The sequence below is a fragment of the Morus notabilis genome, unplaced genomic scaffold (assembly GCF_000414095.1).
Source record: "Morus notabilis unplaced genomic scaffold, ASM41409v2 Scaffold568, whole genome shotgun sequence".
Classification (NCBI taxonomy): Eukaryota; Viridiplantae; Streptophyta; class Magnoliopsida; order Rosales; family Moraceae; genus Morus; species Morus notabilis.
The window spans coordinates 485,709-504,638 of NW_010368058.1; the positions used below are offsets into that span (position 1 = coordinate 485,709).

Below are 18,930 nucleotides of genomic sequence, written 5' to 3' on the forward strand. Positions count from 1 at the left end.
TTATCCATTATCTTCTACAAATTTTTTATTCTATTTTATCGCATTTCCTAGATAACAAAACCCTAAAGTAAAAGTAATTATTTGATTTACCACCGAACCAACCCTTTGTACTAAGAATATTGTGTTTTAATTGTAAATCTGATCCAAAAAATCTTTAGGCTTCTAGTGGTTTGGGAATCGTTACGGCTACGAGGAAGATACTCACACTTGTTTTGCAAATGGGCGGTATAATGAAGGTATTTACTACTTAACATGGTTACTGGGTACACATTGTTCAGTTTTCGTGCATGAACGTTTGGTTCATTGATTAGAATCATGAGATTAGAACCATTTTTTATTTACGTGTATTTTTTGTGAGAGAAAATACTGTAGTGAACCACGAACCATGATTCGAATCGGTATACGAATCCCCCAACCAAACAACTCTAACTCAAATCACTTAGGGGTTGTTTGGTTGGGAGATTCTTATCCCGATTCGAATCATGGTTCATGATTCACTGCAGCGTTTTCTCTCACAAAAAATACACGTAAATCGAAAATGGTTCTAATTTCATGATTTTAATCTATGAACCAAACGTCTCCTTAATTTAAACTCGCGGAATAAATAAACCCTTAATTCACATAAATATTATAAAAGAACGAGAATGGATTGATGTATACAATTGTCAATAATTACTACACCATACCAAGGAAAAAAAATTGTAAGGCTTTCAAGCCTATCTTGTTTCTTTTATTTTGAATACAAGAGAAGGGATACTAAAACAAAATTTAGCACATGATTACTATACATTATAAGAGTGCCTTAATAAAAATTTGGAGTGTATATAAAATTTTTTGCGTATAAATTGCAACCGCTACACATAGATTAATATCGTGTCCAGAGTTTAAAAATAGTATTAGTATATGAGAATTTTTCTAGTGTTCCATCTTTTTTATGAATACTGGTGTTTCCTGCTTATCAGCTGTCGAATCTGTATTACTTTTTCAATCTAATTTGACTTTTAACCAGATTTTCATTTAATACAAATTTAACGATTAATAAGTAAGAAACACTAATATTCTTAAATAATAGAACACAAGAGAATATCTCATTAGTATATAAAGGGCATATAAAGGAGGTCATTAGTTAATGCTGTCACTTAAGGGATAGATGAGAAACTAGGTCCATTTGTGATGAAATAATCGATCCAACCTCATTTGTTATGGGACCTTTGTCAACGCGATAAGGGTATTTATTATCCATTATCTTCTACAAATTTTTTATTTTATTTTATCGCATTTCCTAGATAACAAAACCCTAAAGTAAAAGTAATTATTTGATTTACCACTGAACCGACCCTTTGTACTAAGAATATTGTGTTTTAATTGTAAATCTGATCCAAAAAATCTTTAAGTTTCTAGTGGTTTGGGGATTGTTAAGGATACAAGGAAGATACTCACTTGTTTTGCAAATGGGCGGTATAATGAAGGTATTTACTACTTGACATGGTTACCGGGTACACATTGTTCACTTTTCGTGCATGTTCAAATTTAGTTTGAGATTTGAACTCAAATCCAAACTATTTCAAATTAATTTAAACCCGCGGAATAAACATACCTCAATTCACATAAACATTATGTAAGAACGAGAATGGATTGATGTATACAATTGTCAACAATTACTACACCATACCAAGAAAAAAAATTGTAGGACTTTCAAGCCTCGTCTTGTTTCTTTTATTTTGACTACAAGAGAACATATACTAAAACAAAAATTAACACATGATTACTATACATTATAAGTGGGCTTTAGAGTGATTTGCGGCCTAAAACAGAGAGAATTGGAACAAGTTCAGATTCGTTTCATGACATATTTGTGTAGACAAGGTTTTTAGCTACAAGGTTTTTAGCTTAGTCGAGTTTTTGGCAGTCATTTTTTCAAGCTGGATTATTCAGATATTGAAACAGAACAAAAAAGTGCCAATAAGTATTTAGAAGTCATATTGTGATATTGACATAATCTCAGACTCATGTTAAATGTCAGTTAAGTACATCGCATCAACTCAAAAAGGGCCCAAAATGTTGAAGAATCACAACCCATAAACCTCATAGACGGGAAAAAAACAAACAAGAATAAGTTAAACAGGTATGAAAAGACTTCCATTCCAAAACTAAAACTCAGTGATCAAGTTTCGAAAAAAGAACATACAAGTAATAAAAATAGAAATAAAGTTTAGGTTGTCGGAACTCATGAACAAAAAGGGGAAAAACTCAAAAAAAAAAAAGAAGGAAAAAAAAAAGCATGTCTGCTTCAATGTATCTACCTATCAAAAAGATTTAAGAATGGAGAACCATATACGTTCAATTCCAGTTCAAAACAGTTTGCCCTAATAGATTTGACCTTGTAGATTTGCTCTTCCATTATTGCAATTGTCATAGTCATAAATAGGTATTCGCTCTCCGAAGTCTGGACAAGAATTCAGAACAATAGACAAAATAAAACTCGATTAGACAACGAGCAATCAATGTTAAAATACCAAGACAAGTTCCGCATAAGAGAGGCCAAACCATGGATGGTTCATTGGTTCAAATCAACATTAAGATGGAAAGGCAAAATGTTCTATACAAAACAGGAAAATATACAAACGTGAAGTATATTTGATAAGATCTCACTCCTTTATTATAACTTATAAGACAAGAACATGAGTGACCACTTACTATACTATAACAAATTCCTGATAATAACTTCAGAGTGTTGTCCACGTAAATGGGGTCGACAAACTCAAAATTTATTTCATCCTCACCATAGCAGCGCATAAAATTCTTCAACTAATTTAAAATAATCCTCCAAACATATCTGAATGTATTTAAGTTCAGTTTTCCACATGTCTTTTCATCATACAACCTAAAAAGAAAAATCCACCATATAACTTCTCAAAGACCTCAGGGATCAGTCACATTATGATTCAAAGAACAAAGCATATGAAAGGTAAAAACACAAACATACAACAGAAAACTTGGAAGTAAAGAAACTACCCCATTAAGATTCAGCATCAATCTGCTTATCTTCGACATCGTTTGAAGCAGCATTTGCCTCACCCTCAGCATTCTCCACCGGCGGCTGCACTTGCTCCTCCTCCGGCAACGGCTCTTCGACGTAATCGTTCTCAAACGCATCCGCAGGCACTTCATAGATCCTAACTTGGCGCTTGGACGGACCCTTCACAAGAGCATACTTGCCCTCATTCAATCTCATGCACAAGTCCACAATGGACTTCACAATCCCCCACATATTCGAGGTGTTGGGGTTAATTTGCGCGGCGAAATCCCTCGGCTTATATGCAACCACGGCCAAGATCACATGGTTGAAGTGATCCCGGGGATGAACCCTCGAGACGTATCCAAGTTTCATCAAATCTGCGCTCGAAAGAAGCGCCTGGGCAGTCCATTTAGCCAATTTGTTCGCGTTGTTCTTGAGCTCCGTCGCCAAAACAGCGCCTCTCTGAGTCTCCAGCTTCTGCCTCCAATCGACACCCGAATACTTGGGATCAAACTCGTTCAGAGCGTTCAATGTCAGGAAAGATCTCTGCTTGTTCACCTCAACAACACTCTGAACCTCGCACCGGGCCACCAGATACATGTCGTCGTCAAGCTTCCACCGCCGGTACCGGTATGCGACGGAGGCGACCTCTTCGCCCTCGTTGGCGAACGGATTCCGCTCATCGAAAGTCACCTTGTTCCCGTCCCTGATCAGCACCTGCTGAGAGAAATTCTGGTTGATATAAGCGGCCTCAACGCTGAGCGAATATGCGGAATTGATGTCGTCCTTGGCCTCCGGCAGAGGCTCCTGAGAGGTCTCATGGACGGAGAGCAAATCGAGCTGCGAACCATCCCTCTTGTCGAAGAAAAGCTTGTTCCCGACGCGCTGGATCACAATGTCCCAAGAGTAAACCGACCTAGGAGCGCACATGAGCGTGGAGAGGATCGTATCGATGGCGAAAACCGTAGCCTTATCCTCATTCGCAAGGCGGCGGATGACGGGATCATCAGTGGTGGTGACCTTAAAGAAATTGCGGTTCTTGAAGCGCTCGAGGCGGCGCTCGTTCTTCGGCGTGATGCGGTCGAAGGCGCAGTCGTAGAACTCGAGGCCGCCGCAGAGGAGGAAGTCCTCGGGCTCGGGGCTCGGGGACGGAGAAGGAGAGCTTGGAGAAGGTGGAGAAGGGGATCTGGTCGAGCATGTTCCCCTCCGGCTGGATATCGACTGCGGATTTGAAGACGGCGGCCTCGCGGCGGGGGGCGTTGGCGTTGGAGCGGTTGAGGTGGTAGAGGCGGTCGCGGCGGGCTCGCTCCTTCTCGGCCTCGCGCTTGCGGGCCTCGACCTCCTCGTCGCGGCGCTGGGGGAGCTGGCGCTGCTGCTGGAACCGCCACTTCGAGCAAAAATTGGGACGCGGCGGGGGCTTGCCGTCGACGAGGCGGAACGACGAGTCGTCCTCGCCGGAGGCGGGGAAGGAGTCGCCGTTGGAGAAGTCGAAGACGGAGTCGGAGGGGTTCTTGGGGCGGGCCGGGTCGTTGATGTTGCGGGTGAAGTCGGCGATGCGGCCGAGCTTGTCGGAGCGAGAGAAGGGGGCGGAAGGGGACATTGAGGGGGAGGTTGGAGGCGGCGGCGGCGGCGACTGTGGATTCCGGAGGGCCCCACCCGTCGGGGTTGAAAGGGACGGCTCCGACTTCGAATCCGCCGACCGTGATTGTAATTTCTAAAAATTAGTGTTCATTTTAAAATTTATAATTGTTGAAAAATTGCGAGTATTATGACACCATCATCGTTAATAATGAAAGACGAAAGTATAATGATTGTAATTTTGTGATGATAAGATAATATTAGAAACATAAAAAGGGTCAATAATACATGTATACAATATTCACATATTTCAATATCCTAATATTTACAACTTTCTAATAATATTTATCATCATAATCTACGAAATCGAACAAAAAAAAAATCTATAATAACCAACGAAGCACAAATATTGCATTCATGCTAACAAAATAAAATAAAACTTTTAAAAGGTTGACAATATTTATGTACAGTGTATAAATGTGGTCAGTCTCATAAAAATTGTGTAATAATGATCAATATATCATATATATATATATTTATATACAAAAAAGGACAAATTAGGTATCACAAACAATTTATTTTTGAAATAGATGATTTATGTTTTTTTTCCTTTGAACTTATATGATTTATGTATTTGTTTATACATTTTTCCTTTTTTGAAGGATTGGCATTTGAAGTTTGGGAAACATTATCTTGAAAGAATAAAAAAAAAAAAAAAACAAGCTATCCTCTTGTAACTTTTTTTTTTTTTGAGCTACCTCCTTATTGTAATTCATTCTAATAGAAACAAAAGATAAAGTAGTCTTTGTGATATGAAAATAATTTTCAAACAATGATTTAAAAGGTGACCTGAGTAAATAACTAGAGTTTAAAAATAATACCAAGCCTTTTTTCTTTTTTTTTTCTTTTTAAAAAATTTCAAGCATAATTTACACCAAAAAGATAGCTGCCTTTTTTTCCCCTCTTTAATAAAAAGCTGACTTTTGTGCTATAAAGAATTGGGTTTAAATCCTATGCATGCCCTATTACCCTCAAATGTCTATTTTGAATGTTATAAGTAATTAAGGGGAAAAGAAGACGAATGCATTCTAAGAAAAATAGTTAAGTGATAAAATTAAAGCACATCATAATAAAACACGCTAAAAGAGTCAAGTTTAACGGACTCAATTAGGCTAAATCTCGAGCTTTAAAGGGAAGGGAACTGCAACAGATTTTATGTTTAGATTGACATATGCCAAAAAAACATAAACTATTATTGAAAATACCAGTCATGCCATCACACTATATTTAGAATACCAAATATACTCTTAAAATACCAGTCGATATCAAGTCACAATAACAATATCCACCTGGATACTGAATGGTTACCTACTAGTATCTACCGATAACCACCATTACTAGCGGCTGACTGGTATCCACCATTGCCCACAACATCACCGTTGCTGGAACCAACCAGTAACCATAATCACTGATATCTTGTCTAGGAACCATCGGTATCTAGCCGATAACCAACAAGCCGATAACCAACAACATCTGGGGCAGTAACTAGTGGTATACAAGTCGGTAACTAGTAGTATATTGGCATAAACACCGTGATTGACAGTAGTATAGCCGTCACCATTGTCAGAATACCAAAAAATTTAGCAAATTCACAAAAATCCACTAAAAATTATAAGATATACACCAAAAATCCACCAGATCCACAATTAGGAAAAAGAAGAAAAAGAAAAAGTTTCGGCTTTCAATTTAGAATCTCCTCCGCACAGATATCTCCGGATTTCTAACGTCACATATCTCCAACGTTGCGATGGAGAAGATCTCTAGATTTCCTCTGTGTGACAGAGGAGATCTCCGGATCTCCGTCACGAGTGGAGGAGATCTCCTCAAATCTCCTTTGTGCGATGGAGCACCAAAGAAAACACCGCAAAATCTCCACGAGTGGATCTGTGCATTAACGACTCCGTGCTAATGGAAGGAGAATGTTGAGTTCAATGTCAGCGATGAAAGACACGACAATCATCCGCACCGGAATCACCAACGAACTCCTCGCACGGCCTTGCGATTCCGCCAAACCTTAATGGAGATGAGACAATGGAGAATATGGAGGCTGCTTCCTATGAGAGAGAGAGAAGAGGAAGAAAGTGATAAAGCCCTAAGTAATTACAAGGGTAAAAAGGTCTCTTTACTTAATAAAAGTTTTCCAGCATGGCAGATTCATGTGTTTGTGACTTTGACTTCCAGGGCAGCACAAGGGAAAACAATAACAAACGAAATGCAATAAATATCCTTGCTGACTGTGACTACAAGATAAATAAATGAATAGCATCTCTATGGATCACGATCACCACAAACACGAAACTGCATTTCTCCAAGTCCATCAGCGCTCTTTCAAGTCAACTTCCAAAGCAGGTTAGCGAATCCGCGGAAAATCTATGGCGCACCAACATAATATACAGTTTTGGGAAGTCCTGGTCAGCCATGTAGATGTAGACTATTGAAATAGTCGGAGGAAGTTGTTCGCATATGCCATCGGCTTGACATCCGGGTGTGGCTACAGTTTCAAACGAAACATTCATGACATGTTACTTTAAAAGGAAATTTTGTGGCGTGAAAAATAAAATGGCATTTGGAGAAAATGTTGGGGAAAGTCAGCTTTTAACGGCAGGAGCAACCTACCACTGCTGAGAAGGTGACAATGTTAGGCTTCAAGTTAGGTGCCTCGAAACGAATAAAGGCACCTTTATTACCCATCTGCAAAGACAAGTTGCATGTCAACGTTAAATGTAAATTAGGCATGAGCTTAAAGGTTCGATCTTACAAAAATTAGTAAATAAAGAGCACACCAATTGCACCAATATCAACAAACATCAGTTCACCTTCTAAGTTAGCATGCAATAGTAAAACCTCGATAAATTAATAAACTCAATTAAATAAATTTCTTGCCGGTCCCGACTTAAAAAACTCATTATCTTGGTTAATAAAATTTTCATGGTCCCAAGGGTATTAATTTATGGAGGTTAACTGTACTCCAATGTATGATACAGGTAGATAACTATTTCTTTGGCAATGTACAACTACCACTAAGAAAACTTGTTTTCTTTCAAAAAAAAAAAAGGCATAGTAAAACGCTTGCCATCGATTTACCTGGTCACAGTAATTTGGCGCAGAAAATACAGTGATGAGTTTACCATCATGCTCAATCTCATAACCCTCATCCTTTACTTCATGAGAGCGCACAACTAAATCTGTCATTGAGTAAATACGTGTTAAGTCAACGACTTGGAACATTGTAGGAAAAAAAAAAATATATATATATATATATATATAAACCATCAAATGACTTGAGATCAAGAAATGAGAACAAAAAAAGGAGACATACCTAAATTGTTGTCTTGCAAGAATCTCTTTGTTACATCAGCACCAAAAGAAAGGCCCACACCTCGTTTGCTTGGGCCTCTTCCCAATGAAGGTTGTGGATCACTCCACAGCAATTCACACATCAACCCTGAAGAAATCCAGGTAAGTATAAAGCCCACCAGAAGAAATCAAGAAGAATTTACAGAATGCCTGTAAGATCATGTATGGAGTCTATAACTTCACATGCATATCCGTTCTCTTTCAGATTCCACAGTATCACCACCTTTTTAAGTCTAGGAGTCAATAGCGCAACTAAGGAAAGGAAAAAATTGTCCTTCTTACCTTCCTCGGGAGGTTCGCAGAAACGATCAATTGCTCTAATATCAGAAAGTTTCACCCCATCAACACTAAAAAGACCTCCATGAACCACAAAAACCTTCTGATTTATTACATGAGCCAACGGTAAGCAACAGAAAACTTCTGCAAATAGTTCCACAAATGTTTCACTTAACTTCAAACGCACTTCACCTTCAAAACCATATATTTTGTTCATGCTCTTGCTCTCGTGATTTCCCCTAGCAAGGTGCATTGCTGAAAATTTTACAAACATGCTAATAAGTGCTGATGAAATTACAAGGTTAAAGAAAAATTTCGCAAACAGTTGAAATGTAATGATGGCGGGCACAAAAGTTATAAATGAAGGTGCACTCCAGAAGATGCCAAAAGAAAACAACTTGTCAATGTTGAAAAGGAACTTTATTTATGAAAATCAAGAACCGATAAATTTAAAAAATGAAATAAAAATACGTCAACAGTTGCACACTCTACTCCCCATGTAAGACCAGTAACAAGTTACATGGTTGTTAAGCAGCTACTAAAATCAGACAAAAATTGCTCAAAGAAGCAAAATATTGGTGGAACGCAGTACTAAGTTTGGGGGAAAAATGCTGACAAATGAAAAAGTCAAGAGGGGTTGACCTGACGGAGACATGCACTTGAACGCAAACAGTGAAAGGATGACCTCCAAAGAAAATGATCCTCTATCCACAAAGTCACCATTAAATAAATATGGATTCTCTTCTGAAGGAAGCCCATTCAGCTCAAAGATGTTGAGGAGGTCATAGAACTGCATTAAGAAGAGAACAGTTTTAAGTAATAAGCAGGAACCTAATATTGGAGTATTTCCTAGGAGCTCAGAGATAACGTAACACACACACACACACACACACACACACAGAGTATTTCCTAGAGATAGCGTAACACACACACACACACACACACACACACAAAAAGGAAAAAAGGGAGAAAATTCTGATACCCGAAGCACCGATAAAGAGTCAGTAAGCATAAAGTTTGCAAAAAAAAAAAAAAAAAAAAAATTGTGCCAACTCAAGACGCAATAGTGTAAATGACATATACTAGCATTGCAACCAAGTAACAGAAAATAACATTAAAAATAAATAAATAAATAAGACATGTCAAATGACAGTCAAAACCCGTGTGATCTGAACAGTCTTTCAAACAAGTAACAAGAAGTTCCTATTCACTAAATATTAAGAGACTGGAAACTTCTGGTTGACAAGGCAGGATAGCTGGTTACGGAGCTCTTAAGTACTATTCGGTTTCAGGAGTGGAAGTATATTGTATACCTATCAACCCATGCAATTGTTACCATCCAACACTACAGAATCAACCACACACTTATTACTATAACATCTCAGGCGTTCAATTCAATTCATTATCTTCCCTTGATTTTCCTATCAGCCCAGGCTTGCTCGCTCTTGTTTTTAAATGAAGCATTAGTTCCATTTCAAAAAAGAATAATAATAATAATAAAATAAAGCACTAGTTCCAGAATTTTAAGAGAGTAAAAGAATTTACCTGACCATGCACATCACCACAAACAGTAAAGTGATTACCCTCCGGAACGGTTATATCAACAAGGGAAGGCAGGGCCCGCAACATTTCTCTTGTTTGTAAGACAATCTGGTATGCATATCTAAAGGTCGAAGAAAACCAAAATATAAAAAATAGACCGAATATCCATTTATAAGTAGGTATAACTATGAATACTCTTTTTGCCATTATACCGTTTGTGCAAGCCTTTTTGGTCCTTGAAATCCTCCGTCATTTTCTTCACAAAATCCAATGTTACAACATCTCCTTCAATTTTTGCACCTGAATATTGTGGCTCCACATCTGGATGTCAAAGAAAAAGAAATTTAACACTTAGGGGTTAAGAACCAAGTTATGAAGTTCCTTCATGAAAGGAAACTACAAAAACTTAACCAAGATCGCCAATTAGATAGAAAAAAGACTAAAAGATTCAACTAAACATGTAAGAACCAGATGCTTGGAGCATATAAACCTCATTTATAAAAGTAGAATCCTCAAGCAACATGCATTTTAAAAGCTGTTTAAATAAAGGCACCCAATCATACACGGATATTGCTCCTAGTCCAATGCGTAAAACACAAACACGCATAAAACGAAGCTAGACCTCCATAAAGCTACACTTTCTTTAAATTAGTAACGAGAAAATACATCGAAATCAACCGCACTATTAGCGTACTGGTACTCCATAAACTAATTCACTAGATTTGGAATTTCTCCTAAATTTTGTTTCAGTGAGATTTACATTTGAATTGTTATTTTGATATTTTTAAGATATTTATAAATCATTTCCTAATCTAAAAATTGTAACTTATCCAAAGAATAGCAGAGTTAAGCACGAGCTTAAAAATAATATCAACTCTGACAAGAAAGAGAGAGAGAGAGACCAAAATCCCACAACTTAATCAGCTAAAGAAATCATCTTATGCTAGAGAACTCTATTGAAGAGAGAGAGAGAGACCAAAATCCCACAACTTAATGAGCTAAAGAAATCAAATGTCCTTTGCTCAAAAATTGGTAATGACGCCAAAAATGATATCACCAAGAAATAACCTCAATCATGCAATGTTTGATCCTGTAAGCTTGAGGTTAAGTACCACGCCCAACAGGAGAGGGAGAGAGAGAGAGAGAGAGAGAGAGAGAGCAAAATCCCACAACTTAATGAGCTAAAGAAATCAAATGTCCTTTGCTCAATAATTGGTAATGACGCCAAAAATGATATCACCAAGAAATAACCTCAATCATGCAATGTTTGATCCTGTAAGCTTGAGGTTAAGTACCACGCCCAACAGGTCACACTACCCATCAGTATCAGAGAATGAATTTATTTCTTATTTAGTTCCTAGAATCGTAAAGCTTATTCAATATTGGAATGGATGAGAGTTACACATACGACTTATTGCAAACTCAAACCTAGGTCATGTACTTGACTTTTGGTATAGATACCACCCATGCAGCTAGACCACCACCATCAATAGCACCACCAATATTGTGGATACCACTATGGCTACTGTTATTCCCACTATCATCAACACCGCTGCCACAACTGCTACTGCCACTGCCGCTACAGCCACTTCAGTGGACATTGATGATGGATTGGGTTCACCTCCTATGATACATTGTAAAAAATACTACAATTAAACTAATTAACTTTCGAGGTATAATACAATAAATACAACACTGATCATTAGAAATGATCGATGAATTAATCAATCTTCATTGGCAAAATCCAGGCTACTTAACGCATACCTTAGAGTTAGAGACATAAACTTCTTGCCTACAAGATCAAAATATCTAAGATCATGGGAACAATCTCAGGAAGAGGATGGACAAATGACAATTTTATTCTATTGAACCTTCATGTAGCGTTGACACTGGATATCTTATCAGCCACAATCTACCTAGAAAATTCCCATACTCGCATGTGTTAGGAATACATAGGCAAACACATTAAAGTTGCATATTTTCTCTCCAGTATGGGAATACGCTAATAGATGTGAGCTGAATTCTAATCAAGACTATCCACCTTCCATAGTTTTATGATCACTGCTTTTCTGTTTTTTTTTAAGGAACACTTGATTCTTTTGACCATGCAAAAGAACTACATTTGGGGAAAAAGTAACGCTAGGAATGCCAAATTAATGCACCACTTTATTAAGTGATTTGGCAATTCTGTGGCCGCACAATTAAACTCTACTATCCCTACTTAAAGCAAGTGTTGCCAGCTTTGAAAAATACAGTGGCCCATCAATTGGTCCATGAGTATGGCATCCATTACACTAATCTTTGAGAAAATGGAGGGCTACAGAAAGGTAACAATAAATTCATGATTAAACCTTAAAAATCAATAAAGTCGATACTATGTATTTGCATGTCATTTACATAGATTTCCTTTTTAAAGATGACTAATCCAGTTATTAGGAATTGCACTCTACTGAAGTATAAAATCTCAAAATCTACAAGGGCCTACTCGCTACAAACTACCAAACTATAAAGTTCCCATCCTCACCAACCAAGTCTATAACCTAATTGCTTTACACGATGTTCTCATGTTTCAACAAGTGTGAGCATTTTGAATCAAATACCGGAAGGAATTGGTGCATCCGAACCAGGACATTCTTATTATCACAGAAGGAAATAACAAAATTGCTCAATCTTCCAACCTAAAAACGACGGCCGTGTTTGGAATTGATCCCGTTTTTGTTTGTCACGTTTTTCAAGAAAGAAAAAATGAAAATGTTTCCAAAACGGCATTTGGTGTAATAAAGACAAAAAAGGGAAATGAAAACGATTTTTTGTTTTAGTATAAAATGAGAGAGAGAAATGAAACGATTTTTAGTCATTTTTCATTTTTTGTTTTCGTTTTCTCCTCTCTCGAGCAGAGAGAAAGAGGCAGACAGTAATGAGTTTTTTTATACTGAAAACAATCTCTTGATAAAATTACCAAACACATTTTCAAAAATAATTTCTGTTTGAGATTGAAAACGTTTTCATTTTCATTTTCATACAAAAAACAAAATCATTTTGGAACGAGTTCCAAATGCACCCGACAAGTTGAGGTCTCGTTCATTTCACCGATTCGAGTTTTCAGTTTTATGTTTCTACAGTTAAAAGTTCTCAGAAAAATGACTAATCCAATATTAGGAATTGCACTCTACTGAAGTATAAAATCTCAAAATCTACAAAGGCCTACTTGCTACAAACTACCAAACTATAAAGTTCCCATCCTCACCAACCAAGTCTATAACCTAATTGCTTTGCATGATGTTCTCACGTTTCAACAAGTGTGAGTATTTTGAATAAAATACAAGAAGGAATTGGTGCATCCGAACCAGGACATTCTTATTATCGCAAAAGGAAATAACAAAATTACTCAATCTTCCAACCCAAAAATGACAAGTTGAGGCCTCGTTCATTTCACCGATTCAAGTTTTCAGTTTTATGTTTCTACAGTTAAAAGTTCTCAGAAAATGTCACATTTAACTTTTTCTGCTACAGTTAAAAGCTCTCAGAAAATGTCACATCTCAGCTCGAATTGAAAACTCGAATCCGCAAAGCGAACGAGGCTTGAATGTGTCTGTTATTTTGTAATGATCAAATCAATATTATTTCAAATCCTGATGGCATTGATAACCTAATGAAGCTGAAATCCATAAATAGCTAACCTCCCAACTAAATACCCAAAATTGGTTTTCCTTAAAGGGCTAGTTACACTATTACATACTTAAGATTGAAACCCCATGCTTAACAAGTCACGTTACCTATATACTGTTTGATTTTCCCAATCATGTCACCTATCAAAGGTTTATACTTTGAAATTCAAAATCTTAAACCAGAAGGATTGTGCAATTTGCAAACCCCCAAAAATTTCTATTTTTGTATATATATAGTGTCAAAAGAACAAAAGTGCTGCAGACACCAATCAAAGGTTGACATGTGGATACCTCCAATAATGACACGTAGAACCCCTAAAACAACAAAATAGAGTGAGTGTTAGGGATATTGTGAGAACTTAGCAAGACTCACGAGTCTATCCATAAGCTCATCAGCATTATCGTGGGAGCACTTTTATTTTGTCAGAAAAGGTCTTAACATCAGGTCTAGCCTCTCATCATAGGTTGACATAAACTGTAATTGAGTTCTATGAATCTAGCCACAAGTGACATAAACCCCCTAGCTAAGATACTATAGCGCTAACAGACGAGATAGCAATGACTCAAGCAATCACATCAGACATGCATTGAGTAAGGCTCATGAACAAATCATAGTTTAAGCTAGACCTTTAAGCAGAGGGTTTGGATTGACAAACTTGCTGCTTCGGATCATACTATGCAATATGCATCTTACTATGTCTTAAAGCATTAGATACATACAATCAAGACAAGCATGAATTATGAGCATATTATATCAAGAACAACAAATTCAGACAGAATGAGCAGAAACATTGTTTGGGTATACGGCCAGTCAACTACAAAATTTTGGAAAAGAAAGTTAACAAAACCAGAAAATGTTTATATGTAAAAGAAAATAAACCTAAATAACACCACGTGTAACAATATTTAATTATAAAAATGAAAAGACATTAAAATATGAAGCAATTAGTAATACCTATAGTACGATAGTCGATAGACTCCACAATGGAACGCCTTTGAGACACCGGTACAACAATTGCTTCTTCAAATTTAAGTTTCTTTACTGCTTTCTCGCATTCTTTCAGCTTTCTGGCAGCATCAGGGTCATTTGGACAGAGTCTCTTGACCTATTTTAGATTAAAAAAAAGAATAAATTAAATGCTAGTGTAACACAAAGATGAAATAGAATTTTTTTTAAAAAAAACATGAAATAGCAAGGTTAAAATCCTAATTGAAATGGGATACCCAATTTCCTAAACTATCCTCCCTCAATTATGTCCTTGAATCGTGCTTTAATTACGTGCATAAGGTTATTTTGTAGTCATTACCACTTTAGTTCAGTCCTAATAACAAAGTGAACACCTCGGAACCTTAACTCAATTTCAATTTGATTTCAACTTCAATTCCACTAGAACTTAATTTCAAATCCTTTCATTACACATTTCTTAAATGTGCCAAAAATGAAAAGGAATATCAGTAAATTACTGGTACTAAGCAACCCGTGAAGAAACCTAGAACTTAACCCAAACCCAAAGGAACTTTAGTTCCTCATGTAAATCTTCAAAAAACCTCTTAGTCCTTCCAAACAATTACACTCAAACCCAATCCAGTTAACATAAAATTCACTTGCATATGCAAGTCAAGAATCCCATGCCACATTGTGCAACTTCAAAAACTTCTAGATATTGGATATTGCAAAAAACTAGAAATAGGTAAACATAGGAACACACTATCAATAGACGGCAAGCATGGTATCTTTGGCCAACCAAGTCAAAAATCCAGATTGAGAACATCCTCATAATTGAACTATACATAATGCTCGATTTGTTTAATTATTTAAGAAAAAACATTTAGCTCCTCTACCGATGAACATTAAACAACTTTCCCTTTAAATCTATCAAACAAAAACAAAAGGGAAAAAACACCTGCTGAAAATCCTTGAGAGCTTCTTTGAATTTCCCCATAGCAAGATGAGCAGCACCTCTCCTGTAATAACCCTGTATTACAATAAAATTATTAGAAGGTGATCAAGGATAATTACATGCAGAATAACCATGAACTCAGAATGGAAATCATACCTTTGAATATTTAGGATCAACTTCAATAGCCTCTGAAGCATCCTGTATGGCACTACCATATTCCTCTAGTTTAAGGTGAGCAAATGAACGGTTCGCCCAATATACAGCATTCCGACTGTTTAATTCAATTGCTTGTGTGTACAACTCAATAGCTTGAGCATATTTATGAGCTGAAAGCAAATTGACAACATTAGCACACACAGCTGAAAACATAAAACTACATAACATAGACAGAAACCATTCTTAACCAAAGGAAAGCAACTGAAAAGCTACAAAACGGTAAGAGGATTCTCAATGAAGATAGAAATAGACCTATAAAGCATCAGCCTTATTATCTCACTACACTAATTCTAGTTTCCTTTTCTTAATTTTTTGCGGGACACTTGAATTTCTGTTTGTTTTTGCCTCACACTATTACGACCTAGAAGGCCAATGACCGTGTTCAAACTGAGACCACAGTCTTGGGAGTCTGCAGAACTCGCTGTCGGCGTCCCCAACGGGACTACAGTTTCAAGACGGTTCATGGTTTTTTCAGGTCTGAATTCCATTTAAAAGCACCGCTATTCATCAAAAGGTAGGTGCAACACCTCCATAACGAATATTTTAGTAAAAATAATTTTAGTAATAACCCTAGAAAGCAGATTCCAGAAGAATGATTTATGACCTTTAAACGCTTCATTGGCCAGGACTTTGATTTCTTCAGCTCGAGAAACATCAGAACCTTCAGATTCCATACTGGGAATAAACTTTGTCGTCTACGATAAGATTCAATACTTAGAAAAGCAAAGAACCAAAAAAAAAAAAAAAAAAAAAACGTACAATATAACCAAAAAATATTGAGAAAATAGAAAGTTAATGAATATCATAGTTATTATAAAACCACAGCACATATGTAGGAGGTAGGGTTTCACTGTTGTAATGACCATTTTGCCCTTTGATGCTTTTTCATTTGAATTTTAAAGATTGTTCTTTTGGAGTGTAATTTGAGTGTAATTTTTGAGTTGAATTTGAGTTATAACTTGAGTTGAAGTTAGAACTTGAATAAAATTGAGTAAAATTGAATAAAATTGAAACTTAAAAGAACGTGAATTTAAATAAAATTAAAACTTGAGTTGTCTTTTTTTGAGTTTTATAGACAAAAGAACATGTCCTTAATTTCTACCGTTTTGGTCATTTGCTTCGGAATAAGTGTTCTAGGTCTACTCATTTTCTCTTTCCATTTGCTGCTTTTTACAACCTTTTACATCTTTTTTTTTTCATTTCTGGAGCAAACTTTTTTGCTACCTTCTACATCTTTTTTTTTCTCATTTCTGGGGTAAATTTTCTTACTTCCCATCTTCTTTCTCTTTGCGTATATATTTTGGGGTGTTTTCTGTTTTATTTTTTTATTCTTCTTTGATTTTATATGCATGGTTGCTTTGTCTTTTCTTGCGCCGTTTATTCTCTTCGTCTTCAGCTTTATTGGTTTTTTTATTTGGATTTTCTGTTCATCTTTATACTCATATAGTTTTTAGATTTCTTAATTTTTTCTTCTCCATTTGTTTAGGCATAATTTTTTTTTCCTATTTCGTTCATGGATTTGGTCGTTTACTTTAGATCAATGTCTTTACACACTCTTTTCTTGCGCTGTTTGTTCTCTTCGTCCTCAGCTTTCTTGGTTTTTTAGGTTTGGTTTTTCCGTTAGCTCATATGATTTTTGGATTTCTTCATTTTTCTTTTTCCATTTGCTTTGGAAAAAAAAAATTGTTTCGATTTTTTCTCTTCTGATTTTTGTGGTTGTTTTGCGTTTTGTTGTTTTCTTTCTAATTTTTCATTTATTTGTTTTTTTGTCGGTATATTTGGGAAAAATTATTTTCTTTGTTGTTTTCTTCATAATTTTTGTATTTTTCTAAGGTTTTTTCTTCTGCCTCTTTTCTCTGTTCTTTATTTGTTATTTTTCACCGTTATTTATTTTTTAATTTTTTTCTCCTTATTTTTTTCATGTATTTTATTTCTTATTTTTTCCCTATATTTCCTTTTTTTCCCTTGTTATTTATTTTTCATCCATGTTTTTGTTTACTATATTTTGATTTTTTTGATTTTTTCTAATTTTGGGCAATTATGTACAATTGTCGGCATCTAATTGTATTAATGTTTGTATTAATCTTTTATTTTAACACGTGCATTTCTTATCTTTTGGTTTTGTATAATGCATATTTAAGATTTAACTGTCTGTTATTTATTGGTTACATTTTACGGTCGTCTTCATGTGTGACGGCTGTCGTTCATTAATCATTATCAGTGCAAAACATTGGTAACTCTCTGTAATGTTTGTTATGACCTTTAAACGCTTCATTGGCCACGACTTTGATTTCTTCAGCTCGAGAAACATCAGAACCTTCAGATTCCATATTGGGCATAAACTTTGTCGTCTACAATAAGATTCAATACTTAGAAAAGCAAAGAACCAAAAAAAAAAACGTACAATATAACCAAAAAATATTGAGAAAATAGAAAGCTAATGAATATCATATTTAATATAAAACCGCAGCACATATTCATCTCTAAAATTGACTATATTGTAGCTTCAGAGAAACAATAAGATTCTTATTAATAACACATACAATCAATTAAACTAAAAAAAATAACAATAGGAATTAAAGTTAGATTCTTTTTCTTTCATCTTTTACGGCAAACGCTGAAAGTGAAGTCTGAATTAACAGAACACTCTTGTTCCACCAAATGAACTTTCATTGAACTAAACCAAATCAAAATCTTAACTACGAAGGATTCAAAAAAATAATTCTTTTCCCCTTTACTTAATATCGGCAGCCAAGTGGTGGCCAAGCTCTGTTTGGCTGCTGAGAAAATAACAGAAAATTCGATAACTGTGGAGGACAATGAGAAAAATATTAATAAGAGAAAATTAAACTTTCAAAAAGCAACTTTCTCGCGAACCAAACAAGGAAGACGACATTCAACAATGGTAAAATCAAGTACCTCTCTCGTAAACTGATGAGACTACCCCGATCTCGTTGGAGACAGAAATGGAGACTTTGGAGGGAAACGAAACAACCCTAGACTAAGGAGATCTTGGATTTATATTAATTTTTAGTAAATAATAAACGATGAAAATAACAAATATGGAGTTTTTAATCATATATCCTATCTTTTATATTTTTTTCTTTCTAAGTGATTTTTTTATATGTTTTGATTTTTTTTTCCTTTTATGGAATTGATGGATTAGAAAGATCTTTTCGACTTTTTTGAGTTTCCCAGATTAAATCTATAAAATTCCTTTGTTGTGTTAGGATAAACCCAACGGAAATTTATCAATTGTTAGTTAAAAGGGGCAGTTTGTTAATGCTGTAAATTTTAAAAAAATTATTTTTAT

At 35.8% G+C, this 18,930-nt stretch overlaps 1 protein-coding gene and 1 pseudogene across 2 annotated transcripts; both read right to left on the minus strand.

Moving 5' to 3' along the window:
- Positions 1–2,221: 2,221 nt before the first annotated feature.
- On the minus strand, positions 2,222–4,740 carry LOC112094724 (annotated as a pseudogene).
- Positions 4,741–6,200: 1,460 nt separating this feature from the next.
- Positions 6,201–17,956, minus strand: LOC21400720 (serine/threonine-protein phosphatase 5). Of its 2 annotated transcripts, none has more exons than XM_024176361.1 (12): positions 17,878–17,956; positions 15,558–15,727; positions 15,405–15,476; positions 14,456–14,606; positions 10,045–10,153; positions 9,836–9,953; positions 8,933–9,080; positions 8,297–8,545; positions 7,977–8,102; positions 7,742–7,842; positions 7,274–7,348; positions 6,201–7,148 (listed from the first exon to the last, which is right to left on the minus strand). In XM_024176361.1, the coding sequence occupies exons 1-12, from the start codon at positions 17,954–17,956 to the stop codon at positions 7,089–7,091; spliced, it is 1,458 nt and encodes a 485-aa protein (XP_024032129.1). In that variant the 3' UTR covers positions 6,201–7,088. The 2 variants fall into 2 exon arrangements, with proteins under 2 accessions (XP_024032129.1, XP_024032130.1); XM_024176362.1 differs by lacking the exon at positions 17,878–17,956 and adding an exon at positions 16,222–16,363 and having other exon boundaries at positions 6,203–7,148.
- Positions 17,957–18,930: the final 974 nt, after the last annotated feature.